This window comes from Drosophila gunungcola, unplaced genomic scaffold (assembly GCF_025200985.1).
Source record: "Drosophila gunungcola strain Sukarami unplaced genomic scaffold, Dgunungcola_SK_2 000001F, whole genome shotgun sequence".
Lineage (NCBI taxonomy): Eukaryota > Metazoa > Arthropoda > Insecta > Diptera > Drosophilidae > Drosophila > Drosophila gunungcola.
Genome location: NW_026453197.1, coordinates 6,400,793 through 6,422,901, shown reverse-complemented (window position 1 = coordinate 6,422,901; position 22,109 = coordinate 6,400,793). Strand labels below are relative to the sequence as shown.

General features: G+C 41.1%; 3 protein-coding genes and 1 long non-coding RNA gene across 12 annotated transcripts in view; 1 reads left to right on the top strand and 3 right to left on the bottom strand.

Moving 5' to 3' along the window:
- Positions 1-3,087: 3,087 nt before the first annotated feature.
- Positions 3,088-6,032, bottom strand: LOC128262949 (V-type proton ATPase catalytic subunit A). Its single transcript, XM_052997540.1, has 2 exons — positions 4,694-6,032; positions 3,088-4,271 (listed from the first exon to the last, which is right to left on the bottom strand). The coding sequence occupies exons 1-2, from the start codon at positions 5,828-5,830 to the stop codon at positions 3,189-3,191; spliced, it is 2,220 nt and encodes a 739-aa protein (XP_052853500.1). The 5' UTR covers positions 5,831-6,032; the 3' UTR covers positions 3,088-3,188.
- A 152-nt stretch (positions 6,033-6,184) lies between these two features.
- Positions 6,185-10,649, bottom strand: LOC128262950 (V-type proton ATPase catalytic subunit A). The gene is made up of 5 exons (XM_052997541.1): positions 10,513-10,649; positions 9,263-9,361; positions 7,912-8,609; positions 6,868-7,845; positions 6,185-6,800 (listed from the first exon to the last, which is right to left on the bottom strand). The coding sequence occupies exons 2-5, from the start codon at positions 9,336-9,338 to the stop codon at positions 6,708-6,710; spliced, it is 1,845 nt and encodes a 614-aa protein (XP_052853501.1). The 5' UTR covers positions 9,339-9,361; positions 10,513-10,649; the 3' UTR covers positions 6,185-6,707.
- A 50-nt stretch (positions 10,650-10,699) lies between these two features.
- Positions 10,700-22,109, top strand: part of LOC128262954 (uncharacterized) — a 130,445-nt gene continuing 119,035 nt past the window's right edge. For 3 of the 8 annotated variants that reach the window (XR_008268395.1, XR_008268392.1, XR_008268394.1), the window contains exons 1-3: positions 10,706-10,788; positions 11,680-11,856; positions 11,906-12,136. This is a non-coding gene — a long non-coding RNA (uncharacterized LOC128262954). Of the gene's footprint in view, positions 10,789-11,679; positions 11,857-11,905; positions 12,143-22,109 lie in introns of all 8 variants that reach the window. The other 5 variants (XR_008268388.1, XR_008268389.1, XR_008268390.1 and 2 more) reach the window with 3 other exon arrangements.
- On the bottom strand, positions 17,547-20,194 carry LOC128262951 (high mobility group nucleosome-binding domain-containing protein 5). Of its 2 annotated transcripts, none has more exons than XM_052997543.1 (3): positions 19,923-20,194; positions 18,909-19,343; positions 17,547-18,358 (listed from the first exon to the last, which is right to left on the bottom strand). In XM_052997543.1, exons 2-3 carry the CDS (start codon positions 19,062-19,064, stop codon positions 17,663-17,665), a joined length of 852 nt encoding a protein of 283 aa, XP_052853503.1. In that variant the 5' UTR covers positions 19,065-19,343; positions 19,923-20,194; the 3' UTR covers positions 17,547-17,662. The 2 variants fall into 2 exon arrangements, with proteins under 2 accessions (XP_052853503.1, XP_052853502.1); XM_052997542.1 differs by having other exon boundaries at positions 18,909-19,328.

Here is a 22,109-nt window from a genome sequence, read left to right as displayed (position 1 = left end):
AGGATTGGGTGCTGAGACCTTAAATTAACAGACGCGATATCAGGAAAAGTCTCAAGACGCTGAGTTAAGCGGCACGATCCTATCGTATCTGTAAAAGGCAAACAAATCTTTGTCATGAGATGAAAATGGATACCCCTGATTATGGATCAGATTACTAAATGTTTTTTAAATAGCTATTTATTATATAAAAATTAGCTACGATTAGATGCTAGCATGTATAGTTCACTTATCTACTTTGGGTATATATTAGGTATAACATTGTTTATAAATTTTTCTTTACAATTTTTATACAACCAGCTATTAAGACTACAAAAATAGAAGTACTCTTAAAAATAACCAAATAAAAAAAACACAAAATCTAAATGACACACAACATAAGCCCAAGTAAATTTCTCGAAGCAAATATTAAAGAATTAATATTGATGCCATTTCCTTGATTTCGGCTTTCGATTTTCAAGCATGCTTATGTTTTGTACTAACCATGTCTGATACTCGGAAAAGCGTCTTAAAAATGTAGAAATGGGCACAGCTTAGAGCTTATTTAACCATGCCAATATTGTGTGGCCGTTAGCCTTCTGCCCCGAAAAGAAATCCTTTAATTGAGTGCACACTTAGGCCAGACATCAGACGGAAATGGGAAAAAAGACACTCATCCAGACACCCGCACAACCACATATTCACACCCCCAGGGGCTGGGAGGGAGTCCTTGCCGCCTCACTGCTGCCTTTTTATGCGCTTTTAGCGCCATTATCCTTTTACGATTATCGCCGCTAAAGCGAATTGACTGTTTGACGTTCAATTGAAATTTTGCATTAAAGCTCAATGGCTTAACCCCTTCAAATTATGCAATAAGTCCCCAGAACCCCAACCCCAACCCCATCACCATCACCATCACCATCACCATCATCAGTCCCGCTTTGGTTCTGCGAAACTCCGCCATCAGCAACGCAATCCCAAGCTGAGCCCAAGCAGCTTTCAGCTCAAAACTCGCAAATGGCAAATGGTTCAGGGACACGAGGGGGCCAAAAGGGATCTGGGTGGGGGGTGCGGGGGTAGCAGGGGGAGGGGGGGGGGGGGCAGGATGCGAGGCAAGGATACTCGACTGCTCTGAGATCCAGAGCGACGCCAACAGAACGGAACGGAGCGAGCATCGAATGGCAGCCAATTAGCGCGCATTGCTCATACGCCACGTTTGTCATGGCAGCCAGACGCCCTCGCACACACTCTCTCACATACTATCGCTCGTGAGCACACACACAAACACACATGTGCCTGAGCTTGCCACACTTCAATTATATTGATATAGATTTAAATTATTATTTTATTTTAAAAATAAAAATTGATTCCCATTTAAAACTAAAACATAAAATCATCAAATTAATTTGTTTAACATCCGAATAAGATTCTCTAATTATTCAATTCAATTTCAATTTTTTTTGTTTTTTAATTTTTGGCCCAACTAAATACATGAAAACATTGAAAACATAGTAACAACTTTTTCTGGGCTTTCAAATTAATTTGTATAACATCGGAAATAGATTCTCTGATTATACAAATTAACTAAAATAAGCTTAAGACAATCTCTAATTTTTTTTATATATTTATTTTAAATTATTTGAAGATATAATTTGTAGTTTTTGGCCCAGTTAACATCTCTAATTTTGTTTGTATATTTATTTTAAATTATTTGAAGATATATTTAGTAGTTTTTGGCCCAATTAAAACCCATTGAAAACCTCTTTGGCTGAGTGCACTTGATTTTCTCTCAGTGCTGGCCCCTCGCATAGCGGAAACGGAAGTTGTAAGGGGATTTTCAATTTGCAATTGAACTGATTCTGATTTTTTGGTTTGCTTCTTTTGCTCGGCGCTCATTTTATGGCTGACTTGGTTTGCCGTAGTGGGCGGGGGGAGCGGGTTGCGGAAATGTAATCATCGCAATCCCCCCAGTGGGCGGGGGTAGTGGCGTAGCAGTGGGCGAGGTGGCGACTTGTACATATATACTTACATTTAATTTCCACTAATTGAATCGAAATCGATCTCTCGCTCCCTTGCTGCGGAAAAAAGCCCTTCACAGGGCCTTGACGTTTGCTTTTCGAAATGCGGCTGGCAGATGTGTGAGCTGGGAAATTCGGTCGGATTTCGGGGCGTGGCCGCTTTTGGGGCATTAACAAACTTTTCCTATAAATCAACGAAATTTTTTATAATCTCCTTTTGGGTTCACCACTCTCCTCTGATGTTCTTGGCAAAAGGATTAACTGCGAAGGGAATCCGCATGCCAAAACTCAGACGGGTCGGTAAATTTCAGAGGAGGCGGCAAACGTTGCACCATTATGGCTTCTAATGAGCAAAACGCGTTGGTGGGTAAATTGCTTTCACCGACTAGGAAATTAACGCGATAAGTTGAGGCAAATAATCACTCGATAATCGCAGTTGGTGGCAAGGTTTTGAAAGGGTTCTCTCCCGCTAGAAAATATGAAGGGAAATGTACGCATAATTTAGATTAACTGATATGGCTTTAACAAAGCGTACTAATTTTGGCTTTTGGTAAGTAATAAAATCGATTTGGTAGCAAGTACTTATTTACAAAATATCAATTACAAATTGAATTGAAAAATTCAAGTCTTTAAGAATGTAATAATGTAAAACTGACCTCCTAATCTAATAGTCAATTACAAAATATTGTTGAAGGTGAGTTTTAAAAATTTAGCTTTTTAAGCTTATTAACTATTGAATTCCAATTTTATAAGTTATATTTTAAATAAATATTAAATAATTTTTTTTATATACAATGCATATGGAATTGCACTATTAAATTATTAAATACCTTAAATATTGTTATATATATAAAATTTAAAATAGTTCCTAATTGATTTAAATACATTTTATTTAATCTAAATATGGTTTCAATTTAAATGTAGCTTTCAGATGATAAAATCAATTCCGAAAATAGTCCAATGAATAATGTTAGAAATTTGTAAATATAATTAAAAATCGCAATGGATGAAAATCGAAGGTAAAATATTTAAATTGAGTACAAAATATTTGGTTTTACTACGTTTTTTTTACCAGTGTGAGATTTCATAAGCTTAAATAACAGCTTTATTTAATAAGACACTTTCTAAATGCAAACTTGTTGGACCGATTATAATACAGAAGTAAACTAGCGACTTATTAAACACCAATTATTGTTAATATTCCCCGGCGTTATCCTCAATATCACGAAACGTTATTATGATATTTTCATAGAGCTTGTCCATGGTCTCCACCACCACCGCTTCGCCCAGTTTGGGGTCGATGAACTTCATGGTGGAGAGCTCGTACAGGATGTTGGCGGCCCTCGTGCGGATCAGTCCCCAGGTGACCCGCGCCTCGTTGTTGGCCGTGTTCTGCACTGCCTGGATGGCCGACTCGTAGAAGGCCATCATGTTCTTCAGCATGCTGATGGTCTTGAAGAAGGGACAGAAGGCATCGTACGGACTGTAGGAGTTCTGTTGCAGAAAGTCGTCCTTCAGCATCTTGGCCACCTCGAGCGTGATCTTGTCCTCTTCGTTCAGCGACGACTTGCCCACCAGCTGCACGATCTCGGCCAGGTCGTCCTCCTCCTGCAGCACCTGCTTGGCCTTGGCCCGCAGCTGGGTGAACTCCGGATTGGACTCCTCGTAGTAGGTGTCCAGGGTGCGCATGTACTTGGAGTAGGACTGCAGCCAGTTCACCGAGGGGAAGTGCTTGCGCTGGGCCAGCTTCTTGTCCAGTCCCCAGAAGACCTGGACAATGCTCAGAGTGGCGGAGGTCACGGGATCGGAGAAGTCGCCACCGGGCGGCGACACTGCGCCCACAATCGACACGGATCCGCTGCGATCCGGACTTCCGAGGCACTTGACCAGCCCGGCCCGCTCGTAGAAGGACGCCAATCGGGCGCCCAGGTACGCCGGATAGCCAGCATCCGCAGGCATCTCTGCCAGACGACCCGAAATCTCACGCAGTGCCTCCGCCCATCGCGAGGTGGAGTCGGCCATCATGGAGACGTGGAAGCCCATGTCGCGGAAGTACTCCGACAGGGTGATGCCCGTGTAGATGGAGGCCTCACGGGCAGCCACCGGCATGTTGGAGGTGTTGGCCACCAGGGCAGTGCGCTTCATGATCGACTCCATGGTGCCGTTGACGTCCACCTCCAGCTGCGGGAAGTCGCGGAGCACCTCGGACATCTCGTTGCCCCGCTCCCCGCATCCCACGTAGATGATGACATCGGAGTTGGAGTACTTCGAAAGCGACTGAAGAAAATTATAAGAAATTAAAGTTTAATCAGAAACCAATGAAACATGAAATTTATTTCGTTTCGCATAAAATGTATCTCATTGCAATTCATAAGCAAATATAATATAAATATAATTAACAGATTATTTAATTTATTTATTTATTTATTTATTTAAGTAATACATTTTTCGATTTTTATAACAAATGTTGCTATTGCTAATGAATTAAATATAAGAAACAGATTATTTAATGAAATATTTAAATTTGAGTCTAATTTTTTTAAAATAAGATTTTCAATTCATCAACTATTTGCAGACTTAAAATAGAAAAAATACTCAAATCTATTAACATATTTAATTCAATATTTATTCTGCTAAGATGAAAACCGAATAGAATTTTATTACGAAGAAGCTATTACTATTAAGTTAAATCAAATCACCTGCGATATGACAGTCTTTCCGCATCCAAAAGCCCCCGGAATGGCGGTCGTTCCGCCCTGGACACATGGGAAGAAGGCGTCAAGGACGCGCTGGCCAGTGAGAAGGGGCGTGTTGCTGGGCAGCTTGTCCTCCACCGGACGACACTTGCGCACCGGCCACACCTGCAGCATTGTGTGGCTGGTGACCTCGTCGTTGAACTCCGTCTCCACGATCACGTCCTCCACACAGTAGTTTCCCGGGGGTGCCAGCCACTTGACGCGACCCTTGCACCTTGGGGCCAGCATCAGCCGGTGGTCGTGCATCATGCTGTTCTCGAATACCGATCCGTAGATATCTCCGCCGGTGACCAGATCGTCGATCTTGAGTTTGGCGGGCGTGAATGCGTAGCTTATGTCGCGTGGCAGGGCGGGCACATCGATGCCCTTGGGCACGTAGATGGAGTTGGTCAGCTGGTTGATCGTCCTCAGCGGTCGCTGGATGCCATCGAAGATGCTGCCCATGATGCCGGGACCCAGCTCGACGGACAGCGGCTTGCCGGTCTGGAAGACCGGATCGCCGACACTCACGCCCGAGGTGTCCTCGTACACCTGAATGGTGGCCATGTCGCCCTCCAGCCGGATGATCTCGCCCACCAGCTGGCAGTGGCCCACGCGGACCAACTCGTACATGGCCGCTCCGGCCATCTCCTCGGCATTCACCACCGGTCCGGAAACACCGAAAATGCGACCCAAGTGCGGTTCATCCTCTTCGTCCTCGTCTATAACGTAGGTGTGCATTCCCATCACCTTCTCGTACACATAACGCGAATCCTCGTTCTTCGATGTTTCCATAACGATGTGAAGGCTCTTGTTGGATTGCGTCGATGCTTCCCGGCCGCCAGGTTCATCGTCTGCGTCCACAGAACGGCGAACTTGAGGGGGTTGGATTATGGAGGCATGTGTGGGTTCAGGAAGTGGACAGGTGCAGGTGCGGCAGGTGCACTTCTTAGGTTTCTCCACACTCTGGGGCACCGGCCTGGGCTGGACATATGGGGCGGCATCCGAACCCGAGCTCCGCGGAGTGGACCCGTTGGAAATCACAGCACTACTGTTGTTTGAGGTGAGCGACGCAATCCAGGTCTTCTTTTCGTTATCCATTTCGATTAAATGCACAATTACAATTTTTACTTAAACTAAAAATAATTTGGTTACAATTTTGTCAAACACAAAAAGTGTAGAAGGTTATAGAAAAACTAAGATGATGCTTCGGAAAGACTCTTTGAAGAGAAAAATCTAAAAAGGCTTTTTTTACACTGAAGTAAGTCTTATGCTGTCGTTTTCGATATGTTCTTCACTTTATAAATTTTTACTTGCTTCTGTTTTATATCAATTAATATTATCATTATTATCATCATTTAAACTAAATTTCCGACTCATCTTTCAATATCCAAGATTTATACATGTTTCTTTAAAACCAGTGAAATTCACTTTTAATTACATTAAATGTATGTATTTGTTGTTGCACTTTATTCGTACATTTAATATTTCATACTTTAAATATTTACATAAATTTAACAAACAAACAAGGAGAAAACATGACTTTTTCACAAATAAACAAGAATTTCCATTCATTAAACAATAATACTATTTATGCATGCATTTGTATTTGTGTCTTTTATGTATGTGTATGTGTGTGCGCGCCTGTGTCCGTGTACTTTTATTCAAAAGTGTGTGTGCGACTTTTGCTGTTGTTGTAAATGGAAGTACATAGAAGGACGTTGTAGTTGTTGCTGTTGCCTTGAGGGCGGAGGGGCGTGGTTAGGAAAAGTATTAACCGCAGGCCGGAATGTTTACATCTCTCGCAGGCACCAAAAAGTTGTGGAATTTGTTGGACTTTCGTTTTACTTCGAATGCAGCACGGAATTGTTGGTGTTTGATTATGCTTTTTCGGGTAGTTTTTGACTGCTTTCTTTTTTAAAAGTTAACTATATAACAAATGTAAGATTAGAGTGTAAAAGTAGGGCCAACGCAATCTCTAGTCCTCCAGATTCCTGAAGGCCTGCTGCAGGTCCTCGTGCAGCTGCTCGAAGTCAGCCTTGATCTTGGCCTCACCATCCTTAACAGGGTCCTGAAATCGATTTCAAAACATGGTTAGCAAATCTGTACTCATGAACAGCCAGTGTGTGTCAACCCACCTTGAATTTCATGGACGACAGTTGGTACATAATGTTGCCCATAGCCTCACGGATCACGTTCCAGGTGATCTTGTTCTCGGACTGAGCCGTCGACTCCACGGAGTGGCGGGCCATGTCGTAGAAGTCGATGATGTTCTTCAGCATGCCAACGGTCTTGTAGAAGGGGCAGAAGCGATCGTACGAGGAGTACGAGTTCTGCTGCAGGAAATCGTCCTTCAGCAGCTTGGCCACCTCGAGCGTGATCTTGTCGGTCTCCGCCAGAGAGGCCTTGCCGACCAGCTGCACGATCTCAGACAGATCCTCCTCTTCCTGCAGGATCTCCTTGACCTTGGTACGCAGTGGCACGAACTCGGGGAAGTTCTTGTCATAGAAATCGTCCAGGGCACGCATATACTTGGAGTACGAAATCAGCCAGTTGATCGAGGGGAAGTGCTTGCGCTGGGCCAGCTTCTTGTCGAGACCCCAGAACACTTGCACGATACCCAGAGTGGCGGATGTCACGGGATCGGAGAAGTCACCACCAGGAGGCGACACAGCGCCCACAATGGACACGGAGCCCTCGCGCTCTGGGTTACCCAGGCACTTGATGCGACCGGCACGCTCGTAGAAGGAGGCCAGACGGGCGCCCAGGTAGGCTGGGTAGCCAGAATCGGCAGGCATCTCAGCCAGACGACCCGAAATCTCACGCAGAGCCTCGGCCCAACGGGAGGTGGAGTCAGCCATCATGGACACGTTGTAACCCATGTCACGGAAGTACTCGGACAGGGTGATACCAGTGTAGATGGAGGCCTCACGGGCAGCCACAGGCATGTTGGAGGTGTTGGCCACCAGGGCAGTACGCTTCATGATGGACTCGGTCACACCGTCGATCTCCACGGACAGCTCGGGGAAGTCACGCAGTACCTCAGACATCTCGTTACCACGCTCGCCGCAACCGACGTAGATGATCACATCGGAGTTGGAGTACTTGGACAGGGCCTGCGGACAGATAGTAACAATATATAAGCTTCTAGCTGTAGGTTACTTGGGGGAATAGAGTCTCACCTGCGAGATCACAGTCTTGCCGCAACCGAAGGCTCCGGGAATGGCGGTAGTACCGCCCTGGACGCAGGGGAAGAGCGAGTCGAGGACACGCTGTCCAGTGAGCAGGGGGTGGTTGGCGGGCAGCTTCTCGGTCACGGGACGGGGCTGACGCACTGGCCACACCTGCAACATGGTGTGCTTGGTGATCTCGCCATCGAACTCCGTCTCCAGGACGACATCGTCGACCTTGTAGTTGCCCGAGGGGGCAATGTAGCGCACTGTGCCCTTGGCGCGGGGGTTCACGATCATCTTGTGCTTGACCAGGGTGTTCTCGTGCACTAGACCGTACAGGTCACCGCCGGTGATGTGGGAGCCGACCTTGACGTTCAGGGGGTTGAACTCCCAGCTGGCCACGCGCGACAAACTGGGCACGTTCACGCCCTTGGGGATGTAGATGGACTCGGTCAGCTCGTTGATGTCCTTCAGGGGACGCTGAATACCGTCAAAGATGCTGCCCATGATACCGGGTCCGAGCTCCACGGAGAGGGGCTTGCCGGTACGCAGCACGGGATCACCGACAGTCACGCCGGAGGTCTCTTCGTACACCTGGATGGTGGCCATGTCGCCCTCCAGACGGATGATCTCGCCCACCAGCTCGTAGTAACCCACACGGACCAACTCGTACATAGCTGATCCCGACATGGCCTCGGCGGTGACGACTAGAAAGAATGAGTTAAACGGGTTAGAGGGGCTTGATTTTTTAACGAATTTGGTGTTCTGTAACTAGATGTATTCTTATATAAAATAAAGGTAAAATACAGTTTACATGAAGTACAAACGGTTAGTAAAGGTTTTCAAATTATTAAAATAAAAACAAATTCTTTAAGTATGGAATAAAAATTTTTAAATTATTAAAATGTCTAAATTTTAAGAAATTAGTTAAATTATTTTTAGCAAAATTGATTATTTATATTTTTTCTTGAAAATGAACACTCATGAATAGCACATGTTGTTTGTACTTTTCTGGACCCCAAATAATTGATCAAGCATAGCAATCATCTCTCAAAGCAATAAACTAATAATAATAATAATAAGATGTCTTGATTTCGTTGTATGTTTATTTAACAACAACATTTCAAATGTAAAATAACATTTTATGTAAAACACTATTTTTAACATTTTGTTGTTTGCAATCATTGATTAGGTACGAATTGTTTTCGTAAGATTTATCGGAGAAAACTACAATCTAATTGTGATTTTATTGAATGTTTTGAAACTAATTTCCCATTTACTTCAAATTCTAGTAATTACACACACTTGTACACTCGTACACGATTTAGTAAGACGTTTGATTTAAAAGTTAACTACTTACCAGGGCCAGAGACAGCGAACACACGTCCATATTTGGACTCACGCTCCTCATCATCGAAACGCTTAAGGTTGGACATTTTGCTTTATTCTGTTTCTACAACTGCAAAGCAAAATTGAAAAGAAAATTATAAAATGCTTGTTGAAAAAGGGCAAAGATAAAGGTGAAAAATGTCTTATCACTAGTTGCTGGTTGGGCCATTGTCAGCTGACAAGAGGGCAGGTGTATATGTAAGTAAACCTTTCTCTCTCCACAATTTCCAGGTTAAGTTTATGGGTAAAATGCAGCCGCTTACTTTACTGATTTAAGGTTATAACATAATAATTTTCACTGGTTTCGTTATTTTTTAACTCCCCCTCTTCGATTATGCTGCGTAAAACTTGAAAAGCCAGAGCTTTCGTTTCACGTGACAGAGCTTTGAAAGTTCGAAAATTGTAATTAACTTAACTAATCGCTAAATAAATAAAATATTTGCTATAAAAACTCTCACGCTCTGGCTGTCTAATTGAGCTACGGAATGTAAATGAAACATTTGTTTTTTAAATATGCGGGTTTTAGTTTTTATCTGAGAAAAAAACAAGGAGAGAGACGGCAAAGAAGAGAGTCGCAGAGCAACTCTCCACTCTCGCTCTCTCCATTCGAGTTCGAATATTTGACAATTGCCTTTGACGTTGATCACAAGACTACTGTCATTGCCGTCAGCTGACAAATGAAAAAAAAATGGGTAAGGGAAAAAAGAAAATATGTTGGGACCGCCTTTTTAAATCGGGTCTCCATGTTGGTTTTTTATCACCAGAGCAGACAATCGAAGCCCCCAACTTCTGTTTCGAAGTTAAAAATGAGAGATGGGAGAGAGAGAGAGAGAGAGAGGCGGCGATCACAAGACCCACAGTGCGAAAGAGATGGGGGAACACGGGGAAGGGGGTCAGCTGACAAGGCAAAATAATTTTCCACGCGCAAATTTTCACGTTTTCAGACCGCACTTTTCTAAGCTCCATTGAAAACTAAATAACTTGTAACTTTCGGGGTTTTGCTTGCGAGTTTGTGCTGCACTTATTATCTAACACACTTGCAGTCCGTGTGCGTGTTTTCGCTCTCCGCTTTGATCGCTGCTTCGTCACTTTTTCGGGGCGAATTCAAGGCTGATCTCAACGCCGCTTTCTTTAATCATTAGAATCGCCCAGAACCGTTTTAAGACATTATTTATCTTTACTTATTTGCTTTTTGGGTATTAATGGGTGGTGGGGGCTTACTTTACTGTGTCTTCGCGTTCACCTTGCGAACGTGTGATTGCTGCTTTTCTCCAACAGAACGAACGAAAACCGACTGAGCCGCAGTAATATAACGTAGCCGCTCGCACTTCGAAAGCTTTCGGTGCGATTCGATATCGATTTCGCCCCGCCGATCGCGAGCTTCCAAGCGAAGTTGTGAGCTGATATCGAGTACGAGCGGAGCTTTCGCCAATCGAAGTGAGCGAGCGAGATGGAGCGACCGGTGGGAAGCGTAATTGAAGGAGATGGCTTAAAGAGGTATGTATGGTGTTAAATTCCTCAATTAAAATAGCAATCAATTAATTATACAAGCTATTAGTTTACCATTTAAGTGCACTGAAATGCAATTTTAAATTAATCAATTCGCGATTAAAGTCTGAGCGAATGTTGGCTTTTTGTAATTCCAAAAGCCTTTTACTGCAGACTCCCACCGATTTTCGTTTTTTGTGCCATATTAAACGCAGAATGAAACTAACTTTGGTGGCAAAAACTCTGATTACATATTCGCATTGTAAAAATATATTTACCAATGATTTCAATCTTTTTTTTTACTGCCCTACGCTTTTACTTGCTCTTCCCGTTCTTCCTTATGCTATTGTTCTAGTTAGGAGTCGATTTTTGTTCCTCCATGTTTTTTTGCGGAAGCAATCAATGGAGCGGTAAAAAAGTAAACAAAATAATTATTTTATTGCTCTTTCAAGCAGATATCTAACAAAATGCACAACCTGAGAAAAATGGCAAAGTTAAATTAAACATTAAAATGTTTGTTTTTAACATTGTTTTTCGAAATATAATCGTACTTAAAAAAATACCAAAAACATGGTTATGTAATTATTAATATATTTAATTGGTTTATCCAATAGGAAATTTTTTTAAATAACCATAAAACAACAATATACATATGTATCTACATAATAAACAAAGTTCCAATTTGTGCAGATTAATTGCAGGTTATGTAAGTTAATTAATTAACAAAAATGCTGCCACAGGACTAATATTTCAGATCTCTAATTTTTTTCTCCTAGCAAATCCCAGTCAATAAGAAAGTAATCAATATTTTCAGGTTTTTTTTTTATTATTTTGAATTAACTATTAATTTTACTTTAACGTATTATTAAGGAATAATAAAGTTTTTTTTTATTTCCACAGATTAAAACTGTGCCCAGTTTTCCTAAGTGCTTCTATACTCAGATTGATTTTGCTAAATTTTCGGATTGCAGTCAGCAAAAGTGATGGCAACAACGTAAACCCCTGCTTACAAAGTAACCATACAGTCAAAGCCCGATGTTTCAGATGCGAAAGATACGGATGAATCGAGGCACAGGGGTAGGTTGATTCTGGAATTGCATAATTTATAAATCGATGACGTTGGCAGGCGAGAGCGCATCTCGAGTCGGGACATTTGCATAATAAGGCAGCCAGTGCATGCAGCATGAGAAGTCTTCTGTGATTCGTTGCAAATTTCTGGGGGGATCCCCCGCACTGCAGATGTGTGAGTGACTGACTGTTTTGGATTCTGTGTCAAAATGGCGCAGAAAAATGGTCGAGTGGAGCTGACTGCAGGGCGTCAAAGTGGAATGAATTTGACACACAGCAGTGTTTCCAGGTGAGTGTAAGTGTTCTGGCTAAATTTATTTTCATGTATATATATAAGAATTATGGACTGAAACGTGTGTGTGCCAAAAAAAAAACACTTTTCTTCAGTTCTTGTATCCTGTTATGTAAGAAATGTCTTTGTTTTACATCGAAAACTTTAAATTTTCAAAAATGGATTTGTTGCTCAAAAAGTTTTTATGTCACTGAAAAAGAACTTTTTGCCCAAACAATACAAAAAAAAAAATTGCATTAAATTTCCTGTTCTCGCTAGGCAAACATTATACATATTCAATCATTTTGCATTAAATTAATTTTAAAATATAATATTATAATAAGATTTGTTCTTGATCTATAGACTCTATAGAAAGCAGCCCATCATATATTTTGTTTTCATTTTTTTCGACGAAAAAAATTCAGTTGCTATCTTTCTGTGTCTGCCATTTTATTTCTATACAAGAATATGTATGTAAGTATACATAACTGTATACATTAAGTCATAACTTCATTTAGTGGCCATGGGCATTCATTTAGTTTATGTTTGTGCAACTCGCGTACCGCTGCCCCATTCGTATCTCTCCCCATCTCGATAAATTCATTTGGGTCTTGTTAGGAAGGCTCGCAACCGCCAGCACCACCAGCACCACCAGCACCACTGGCACCACCCAGCCATTGGCTAATCTTGTTGCGCATTGCCATAATTTTCAATTTACATGCACCCAGTGAGTCCGGCCCCCTCTCATTTACCGCTTACACCCACACCCACATCCACCGCCCCTCCGAACAGGAGCCATCCGGCGAGTCCGTCCCGGCGTTATATTGGTCACAATAAATTGACTGCAATGCCAGGACCATGTGTGTGTGTGTGTGTGTGTGTCTGTCTTTAGTGGAGTGCGGGTGTATGTGCACTGAAAATAGAAATGAGAATTTCTTTATAGGTAAATAATGGCAATAAAACAAAAATTATTTAACGTATTATAAAACATACGTTGTTTAAGATATATTTTCTATGTATATTTGTTAACGCCATTTTGATATCATATCAAAATAACTACTTATGCAATGAGTTAGTTATAACATGTATGGGTATCAATATGTAGTTATACCCATACAATTTATTACTAAATTTATGCAGTTGTAATGATTTCAAAATGGTTGGAATGTTTAAATAATTTAGTTATACCCATACATTTCAATATTCAATAAATGCATTAATAATGATTTGATGTCTTATGCCTTTTTAAAAGCAATGTATACGTATAAAGTATAACATTGTTGGCCGTATTTATTTACAAGACTATAAATTCATAGTTTTTATATATTTAAAAAAAATATTTACCAGAGTCCGTAGTTTTCGGCAAGTGCATCTGTGTATCGCTCCAGTCGCCGTCCCTTGCTTCCACTCGCTTGATTATGGCCTGCAGTAGCCGCACCCCCCACTAGCCTCCCTTCGGCGATCGGCCATCCCCGCGTCCATTACACTGCAGTTGCATTAGGCGCTGACGTCACCTCCGCCCCCTCGCCACCCCTCGCCACCACCCACCGATGCGGAGTGCAACATTTCGATTTGCGCCATCATCGTGGGCAGCGTGTCCTTTGTCCCGGCGTGCCTAATCATTGACACATTCATTGATGCATCCGAGCGCATTCTGGCATATTTACGAGCTGTCCTAATTGCCCCCAAGCAGATGCATCGCCCAATCACCCCCAGTCATTTTGAGCCAAATAGCCTCTATTCCGTTGAGTCCCTAATGGCCTCTTTGTCCTAATGCTCGTCCTTGTTGTACATAATTTAGGCATATTTTTAATAGATAGATTTAATTTTTAAATTATTCTATGCATGCACTATTGATATAAAAAAAAAGGTATTTGCACAGCAGAAAATAATAGTTGAACCAACTATTTTCCATTGTTCTTTTGTATCTAAGTATGTGTTGTTCTTCAACACAATTCACAATTCCCTGGTAAAAAATCCACATATATAGAAATTAAAAACAAAAAATTATGATAAAGTTTTTCTGACTTTACAGACAATAATAAATAAATCGAATTTTTAAAGTAAATTAGTTACAATAGATTCAATGTGCCATAAAATGTAAGATTAATTCCAGATTTCCTAAGCGGGTTCTATTTAATGAAATCAATATTTAAACAAACATATGCCTATATACCTATTAAACCTTTAAGTCCATTAAACTGAAATTTAACTTTTGTGCAAGCTATGAAATGTATGGATGCACATTGCCACAGCAAAAGGAGACTTAGCAACAACATTGTTACCAACAGTCAAAGAAGAAGAAGAAGTTGTTGTTCCTCTCAAACAATGAACTTTTCTACACACACACACACACACACACACTCACATGGGTTGCCGAAACTAATTTGAAAGAACATTAAAAATCCCTTAAAACTGCTGAGCTATCTGCCAGCCAAACTTCGAATTGAAGTTCTTAAATTGGTAGTACGAGCAAGGTCGATGGCTAAAAGCATTCAAAGTATTTAGCTGGGTGGTTAGAGAGCGTTAAGCTTGCTTAATATTTTCTAATGAGTTAATATAAATACAATTATCATCGGAGCAGAAATATAATTGTTATTATTCGAACCGCATCAATTTTAAAATAGCAAATTCCGAATCACTGGTTTTTTTTACCCTAGTTCCGTGATTCGGTCCTTGTAATTTATAATTACTAATATTTATTTATGGTAATATATGTTTTCTTTTATTTTTGAACCGCAACGGAGTGGCTTCAAGCCTTAACGAGTTCTCGAATCTGAGACCATAAACCCAAATTGGAGAGCTTCTCGCCAGCTTGCTCCTCCTCCAAATGGCTCCCAAGTGCATGTGTGTGTGTGTGTGGCGGCACTTATCCTCAGATCCCGAACCCCCGCCCAACCCTAGAAACTCCGGCTGCCCCGCCTGTACCCAACTTCATCAGCAGTTCACATTTCCAACCCCTCGTGCTGGGGAAACTGTGCAACTTGTGTGTTGCGCATTTCAACTTAACTGAATTATTAGCCGACTTGTGTGAATTATGATCTCTTAGTGCTGATACACCAGGCCACACGACAACGCCTGGGTTGTAATCCCCCCCTGGAAAATGCATCCCCCTCAAGCTACACCCCTGTTGCACTCTCAGCCACTTTCGTTAATGCATTTGCCCAGTGGCCATGTGGGATTCTTGTTGCTCCTGCTATATTTGTTGCTGCTGCTCAGGCAATTTTCCAAAAACAATAAGAGCCACAGCAAATACGCACACACATGCACGGAGAAAAATGTTAAATTTTATTTTCAATTTCAAGTTCAATGCGATAAACTTAATAATTTCTATGCACATATCCCTTACAATTGCCTTAACTTTATAGCTAAATATTTATTGTTTAACTGAAATTGGTATTACAGTTAAGCAAATTATACCTTTTATCAGTGTAACCATGGTTATGCGAACTGCAACTGTTGACTGCTCACCTTGCAGTTGCAAAGTCCAAAAAGATGGAGGCTGAGCCAGGCAAAAACCTGCTTTTTGATCCCCCGATGATGCTTCTTCTTGGTGTGGGGCTAAGGCTTTTGTTATATTCATGCTGTTGTTATTGGTCGTTGCAGTTGTTGTGCAGCATTGCAGCATCCAGATCCCCATGGAACTGGCATACATTTTTTTATATACTTTGCTTACCCCAGATTGCAGCATAACTCACACCTGGAAAGCGGTTTCCCTGCCCCCGAAAAGAATGTAGTTATGGGGCACGAAGTTGGAAATACTCTTGAAGCAAATATTGGCATCAATTTATTTCTACGAAAGTGTTTTTATGACGGCCTTTAAAATGACTCGACAATAACAAAATTATTAAACTAAAGTAAAATTTTTCTATAACTATTTTTAGTAGGCATTCAAAGAGGTATTAAATATGATAAAGACTCTTTATTTAAAATGTTTTTTCCATTTAATAATAAAAGAAGCTTTCGTTATAGCTGCATAAAAAATTAATTATTCTCTTCATCCATTTTAAGCAAATTTTGTAAAAAGTACTTCCCTCTAAATTAATTTTTCATGTTTATGTTTAACTAAGTTTATTGATAATACTTAATAATGTAAGCCTTTATTTTTTGTTTTTAATTTGAATGAGTTTACCAAACGAATTATTTTTTTCTGGATTTAATTTAGTTCATTGAAATGTTTTTATATCTCATTAGTAAAATACTTAATAATGTAAGGATTTTGTTTTGTTTTTAAATTGAATGCTTGCTTTAGTGAGTTAACTAAGTGCATTCTTTTTTTTTCTAGATATTCCCTGAATATTTGGTTGAACTCACTCAGCGAGGGCATCGTCAAATGCTTTCAGGCCCAGACGAACTTTACTTAACCCCGACCTCCATTGTGCTGCAGACCGTCAGTCCCTTGGCCACCATCTATTCTCCAGTTGGTTGAAAATGATTTATGACGCTGGTCGGAGGGATTAGCATATGAAACCAAACAGAGCTGGTTGTCGTTGTCCTGGCCGCTTTTCTTGCCGCCACTCCCTAAAGGCTGCTCCCAACTAAGCCAGTTTCCGTTTGTTTGCTTAGGCTGGAAAATGGACAAGATTTGGGCTTAAATCGAACCGGAAATGGCTTAGGCAAACACACACACGATGAACTGAGCAAATCTCAGTGCTCGTGTGTGTGTGTGTGTGTGAGGAAGGGAATGACCTGCAGTATGCGTAATTAACCTTTGACACGGTCGTTTCCCCCTTCTCCCTTCAGCCCTCTCTCTCTCTAGCATATTCATATTTCACTTACCGTTTGGCAATTAGTCCACTGCAGGTGTGTGTGTGTGTGTGTGTGTGCAAAAGGGACAGGCCAAACATCGCCAATTGATCTCTGAACCCTTGGCCAAAGATGGCTCCCATTTTCCTCCTAATTATGTTTTCTTTAATCTCCCCGATGTGGGAAAACGCCTCCGCATAATCTCTTTCTAAGCAGATACATGAAAATGGGAAGCTTTCGGGCTCTAATTTAAAGATAACCATGATAAGTCGTCAAAAGACATCTTGTGTTCATTACACATGTTAGGCTATATTGTACATGGACGTCGGTTTTGCTGACCTGATTAGCTTTTGAATCTAAGTGGACATAAGCTAGCCTTATAAGTACATCTAATTACGTAGAATAGATTAAATGTAGTTTGGGTCTATTTTTGGGCAGAAAATTGAACTCGACAAACAATGTTAGTATAGTCAGATAACTAAGTTCCTTGATTTTAGGAAAAATTGCCTTAACATTGGGAATAATTACCTTAATTTTTAGCCTATTATACCAAGTTTGGGAAGACATTATTGCGTTAAACTTCGATTTTGATCATGTTTTCCTACATTTTGCATGAAAGGCTCAAATTTAAGGCAACTATTCCTAATCTTAAGGTAATTTTGTCATTAATCTTGTCCTTGAGTGTAACATGTCTTTTACGCAAAACAAATACTTTTAACTGGGTCTGAATTATCTGTTTTTAATGTCTACAAAATACATCGCAAATTGGTGGTGAAGGCATGATTGCCAAGTCGGTGCTTAATGATGTCCATGATGATCGTGTTCACTGCTCTGCTTGTGGGACTTGTGCCACTTCTTCTTGTGCTCCTCGCCGCCCTTCTTGCCGTGCTCCTTCTTGTGACCCCACTTCTTCGACTCCTCGTGCTTCTTTTTGTGGCCCTTGTGACCCTTCTTCTTGTGGCCCTTCTTGCTGTGACCCTTCTTGCCGTGGTGCTCTTCGTGCCCGCCCTTCTTGTGGTGACCCTTCTTGAAACTGCTGCCCTTCTTGTGCTTCTTGGATTCCTCGAATCCGCCGTGCTTCTCCTCGCCGCCCTCTTTGTGATCCTCATCGTAGAATTTCTTTTCCTTCTTGTTCTCGTCCAGCTTGTGGACGTGGTGCTTGCCCTTGATGGAGTGACCTTTCTTGTAGGAGCCATGGTCCTCGAACTCGCTACCTTTCTCGCCCTTGGAGCCCTTCTTCTTCTTCTTGTGATGGGCCTCGGAGTGCTTGTGCTTCTTCTCGTGACCCTCCTCCTCGCCGTGCTCCCCCTTCTTGCCCTCCTTGTCGTGGTGACCTTTCGCCCCCTTCTCGGAGTGCTCGTCGTGCTTGTGACCCTTCTTGCTCTTTCCGCCCTTCTTGTGGAAGTGCTCGCTGTGGTGCTCCTCCCCAGACTCCTCTTCGCCGCCCTCCGAGTGCTCCTCGTGCTTCGAGGCGGCCACCAGCTGATCCGGTTCCTAAAATATATAGTTATGGATAGGAATTCTAAATAATCAAATACAATTGGTGCTAGAAACTAGAACCATAAAAAAACCTTTAAAAAAACGGTTAATTTTAATATGAAAAATTATGACAAAATCCAGATATTTTCACTTTGATATAAATATTTTCGGTACTGATTTATCCCCGAGCAGTGTTTTGTTTAAATCAAAGTCTCACTTTCATTTTACATTTTAGGTTAACAAAAATTTAGATTTAAAATTAAAAAATATTGAAACCTACAATTTTCCTATTGGATAAACCTATTAAAATAGTTATTACTTTATCAGGTTTTTAATTTATTTTAAGTAAGATAATAATTTGAAAAACAATGTCCCATGCATACATTTTAATGTTTATTTTTTATTTTATTGGGTGTAAATATTTTTCTGAATAAAAGTTTATTGCATGTATCAACAGTATGAAAAAAAGTCACCCTGCACCCTGTGATTTCAATTTTCTGTTGTATAATTATATAAATAAGAAACTGTTATTTTTAATCCCAGCTCCTTGTAAAGATTTCCTTACCTGGTCCTGTTTCTCTTCGAAGTATGGCTGAAAGTCCGCAAAGTCCTGGCCAAGCAGCGCCGAGCTTATGGCCATGGCCCTGTCCGGCGTCGAGTGGAGTGCCAAAGACCTGGCCAGAAGACCCAGCAGCGTTATCACTTGCCAAGCCGGCCACATGGCTGATGCCACTTCTGCTCCTTGTTATCCTGGGTCCTGGCTGGCTCCTTCTACCCACTCTATCTCCGTATTTCTCTGTGCTTCTGGTGCAGCTGCCACGCCCGCTTATCGCCGTCTACTGGACTTGCCTCGAGCCGCCGAACCTTTTTATCCACACTCTCCTCGCCCTGCCCCAGTTTGCGGCTGATTTGCCAACTTTGCTGTCCGTTTTTTGTACCCTTTTATTTGGTTTCCGTCTCGGTGTATTGCCTCTAGTAGGAGGTACTGCAAAGGTATACACTATATGGTATTTGTTTAATTTATGGAGCGTTCTTAAAGATATCTTTAATAGCAAAGACCATTAAACGCATCTTGGCGAAGGAGCTGAAAGTTTATTTTTAGAAAAAAATTATTTTCTTATTAGTATTATAATTTTAGTCATGTTAGTATTGATCAGCACCACCTATATCTAGCCATATCCATCTGTCTGTCCGGTTTTACACAAACTTATATCTCAATTTTAAGACAACCTGAATACAACTTTCCAAAAATTGATTTTACATATTTGTTTGTTTGCGCTGTTATTTTATTTATTCAAAAGTCACAGTAATAAAATTTTTTCAGAAATTATTATTAAGACTTATATAAAAATAAATAAAATATTTTGTTCATATTTAAACCCTGTTATAATTTAAACTGTCCGCTTTTAAAAAATGCATTTTAAAATTTTTTGCAATGAAACTTTGCCAAATGATGGTTTGCAAGATCTTTGCATTCTTTCTGCTTATGCTTACAAATAAATTGAAAATTTGATTTTAATTTTATTATAAGGTGTATTATTTGTATAAGGTGTCGTGTAGTCGTAATAACTTTCCTCACCATTTGTAGTATTTCTTTCCGTTCGTTATTTGGTTTTTGTTTGGTTGTGCTCCAATGTTTCTTTGTCTTTAAGTGCATAACGTTGTTCCCGACACAAAAACCCTTCGATCTGGCCAACTTTTTGCGGCTTGGGAGCGTTTTCTTGCCACTGCCGTTGCTGTTGTCCAAAACAAGCGACTTTTGTTACGCTGGACATTGCAAAACCAAACCAAACCGATTCCGTCGTCCGCCTTGTTGTTGTCATTGGAAATGACCAGGCCAGAAGACCTAGTCCGAATGCCCAAGTGGTGCAGTGGGTCTTACTGCCTTCCGATTGGTTAAGTTCGATGACAGTCGCATGATGGATTCGCCACAGGGCGACGCCACCTCCCCAATTTACCATCAATCATGGGCATTGCTGTTTGCTTGCTTGATTTTCAACTTAATTAATAATTTATTGGTCACTTGTGAGTGTCTTGTAAGCGGTTGATTGATAACAACCAAAAAGGGGTTTGACCACAAAATCGAAGCAAGATAAGAAGGAATGCGTTTGCGATAGGAGGCGATATGAAAAGCAGACGTTTCAATATGTGTTTTTCCGGGTCTCCAAGGGCTTAATGATTTAATTGAACAAATACGAGTGTGACAAAAACATGATCTAGTGATTAAGAATTTATAAATATTTTAATAATTATTTTTACATTTATTTTGCCTGGTTATCATTTTTAAAGGTGTAACCACCAATGTAACTAGTTAGTTTTTATTTGCGTATTTTTAAGCTTCTTTAGGTAACCTCTTTACCTAATTTTTATCCCTTTTTTTTCGTTCTCTAGATTTTAGACCCAAGGTCAAAACTCATTCCAACAAAAGGGCATGCTAGTTCTTTGTGTTGTTAATTGTGTAATTTGACCTTAAATATCTTTGGGAATCATTATTGTTTTTTATTCTTTTAAATCATGAAAATTACTTATATTAGTTGTATAAAAATGTATAGCCTCCAGAGAAGTGGTCGCTTTGACTTTTTTCCATTTCTTTATTAGTTGACCTACTTTGTTTTACAAAGAACCCTTTAAAAAATTCTCAATGTTTCCAACTTTTCTCCATTTCTTTATTATCTTAACTACTCTGGGAGGCATATTTTTGGGACTACGCCACTGATCCCTTCTGGGGTCACGTCGACACCTCTCTGTATTTATGCTCCCGATGCGTCGCCATAAAGTTTCCGAGTTGCGTTATAAATACACGTCTTAAAGTCATTTCTGATGCCCCTCGCTTTGCCGTGCAGTACCTCTTAATCCTCTTTTTTCCCCGACTCGGTTTATCCGTAGCTTTTCGGCCATTTCTCTTGGCCCCTTGGTTTCATCTTGGGGCCAAGGCCCAACCACCGGTCGCAGGAAATGCATTTTAAATGTCGCCGTCGGCATAAATAAACCGTTAATGTTAACATGGAGTGCTGGGAAATAGGTGGGCAATGGATGCGTTGGCTTAATTTATGAGCCGCGGCAGCAAGGACAAACGAGGAATTTCATTCGATTTCGCATTTCGATTCCATTGCATTCGATTTGGGCGAGAATTCCTTCGCGCCCCGTTTGCTGGCAAAAGTTTGACAGCCACTTGGCACCTACGGAACTTTTTTCTAGCCCCCCTTCTCGAACCTGCCCAGCACCCGGTTTTTGTGCCACTGCCACTGCCACTGCCACTCCCCTCCACTCCCCACCAAACTGTTCCCAGCTCCCCGGCTGCTTTCGCATTCACACAAAGTTCAGTAGTTGGCCAAAAGTCACTTGGCATGCATATAAATTGTCAGCCATTAAATTTGCATTGACATTTTGGCCGTGTTTTTTAACCCACCGCCGCCCAGCAGAGGCTTCCGGACCCCATCCATGTTCCAGTACCCCCCGCCTCCCCCTGAATTTAGCCGGGTGATTTATCTATGCACTCTTTGATTGCATGGAGCTGCGAGCATTGAGGGCAAATTCTCGACGACTCAACGAGTTTTGTTTGCCATGTTTTGGTACTTGTTTTTATTGAATTTCCTGAATTAATTTGCCAACATCAGGCTTTATATATAAAAACTATACAAAAAGTGAATAAGGGGTATGATGCGACAAATGCCCTAACAGAGTCATTTAGTCATGAAGTAATCAAAATATCAGTAGTCAAAAAATATTTGAATAGTAATTTAGAAGTAAAAAACATTATTTTATA

What these genes read in the sequence shown, in the direction of transcription:
- LOC128262950 (XM_052997541.1), bottom strand. Translation starts at nt 9,338, where the DNA reads ATGTCCAACCTTAAGCGTTTCGATGATGAGGAGCGTGAGTCCAAATAT. An exon ending in GTTCGCTGTCTCTGGCCCTG is followed by an intron (nt 8,610 to 9,262) that starts GTAAGTAGTTAA and finishes CATTCTTTCTAG; the next exon opens with TCGTCACCGCCGAGGCCATG. An exon ending in GCAAGACTGTGATCTCGCAG is followed by an intron (nt 7,846 to 7,911) that starts GTGAGACTCTAT and finishes ATCTGTCCGCAG; the next exon opens with GCCCTGTCCAAGTACTCCAA.
- LOC128262951 (XM_052997543.1), bottom strand. Translation starts at nt 19,064, where the DNA reads ATGTGGCCGGCTTGGCAAGTGATAACGCTGCTGGGTCTTCTGGCCAGG. An exon ending in TCGAAGAGAAACAGGACCAG is followed by an intron (nt 18,359 to 18,908) that starts GTAAGGAAATCT and finishes TATATATTTTAG; the next exon opens with GAACCGGATCAGCTGGTGGC.
- LOC128262949 (XM_052997540.1), bottom strand. Translation starts at nt 5,830, where the DNA reads ATGGATAACGAAAAGAAGACCTGGATTGCGTCGCTCACCTCAAACAAC. An exon ending in GAAAGACTGTCATATCGCAG is followed by an intron (nt 4,272 to 4,693) that starts GTGATTTGATTT and finishes AATTTTCTTCAG; the next exon opens with TCGCTTTCGAAGTACTCCAA.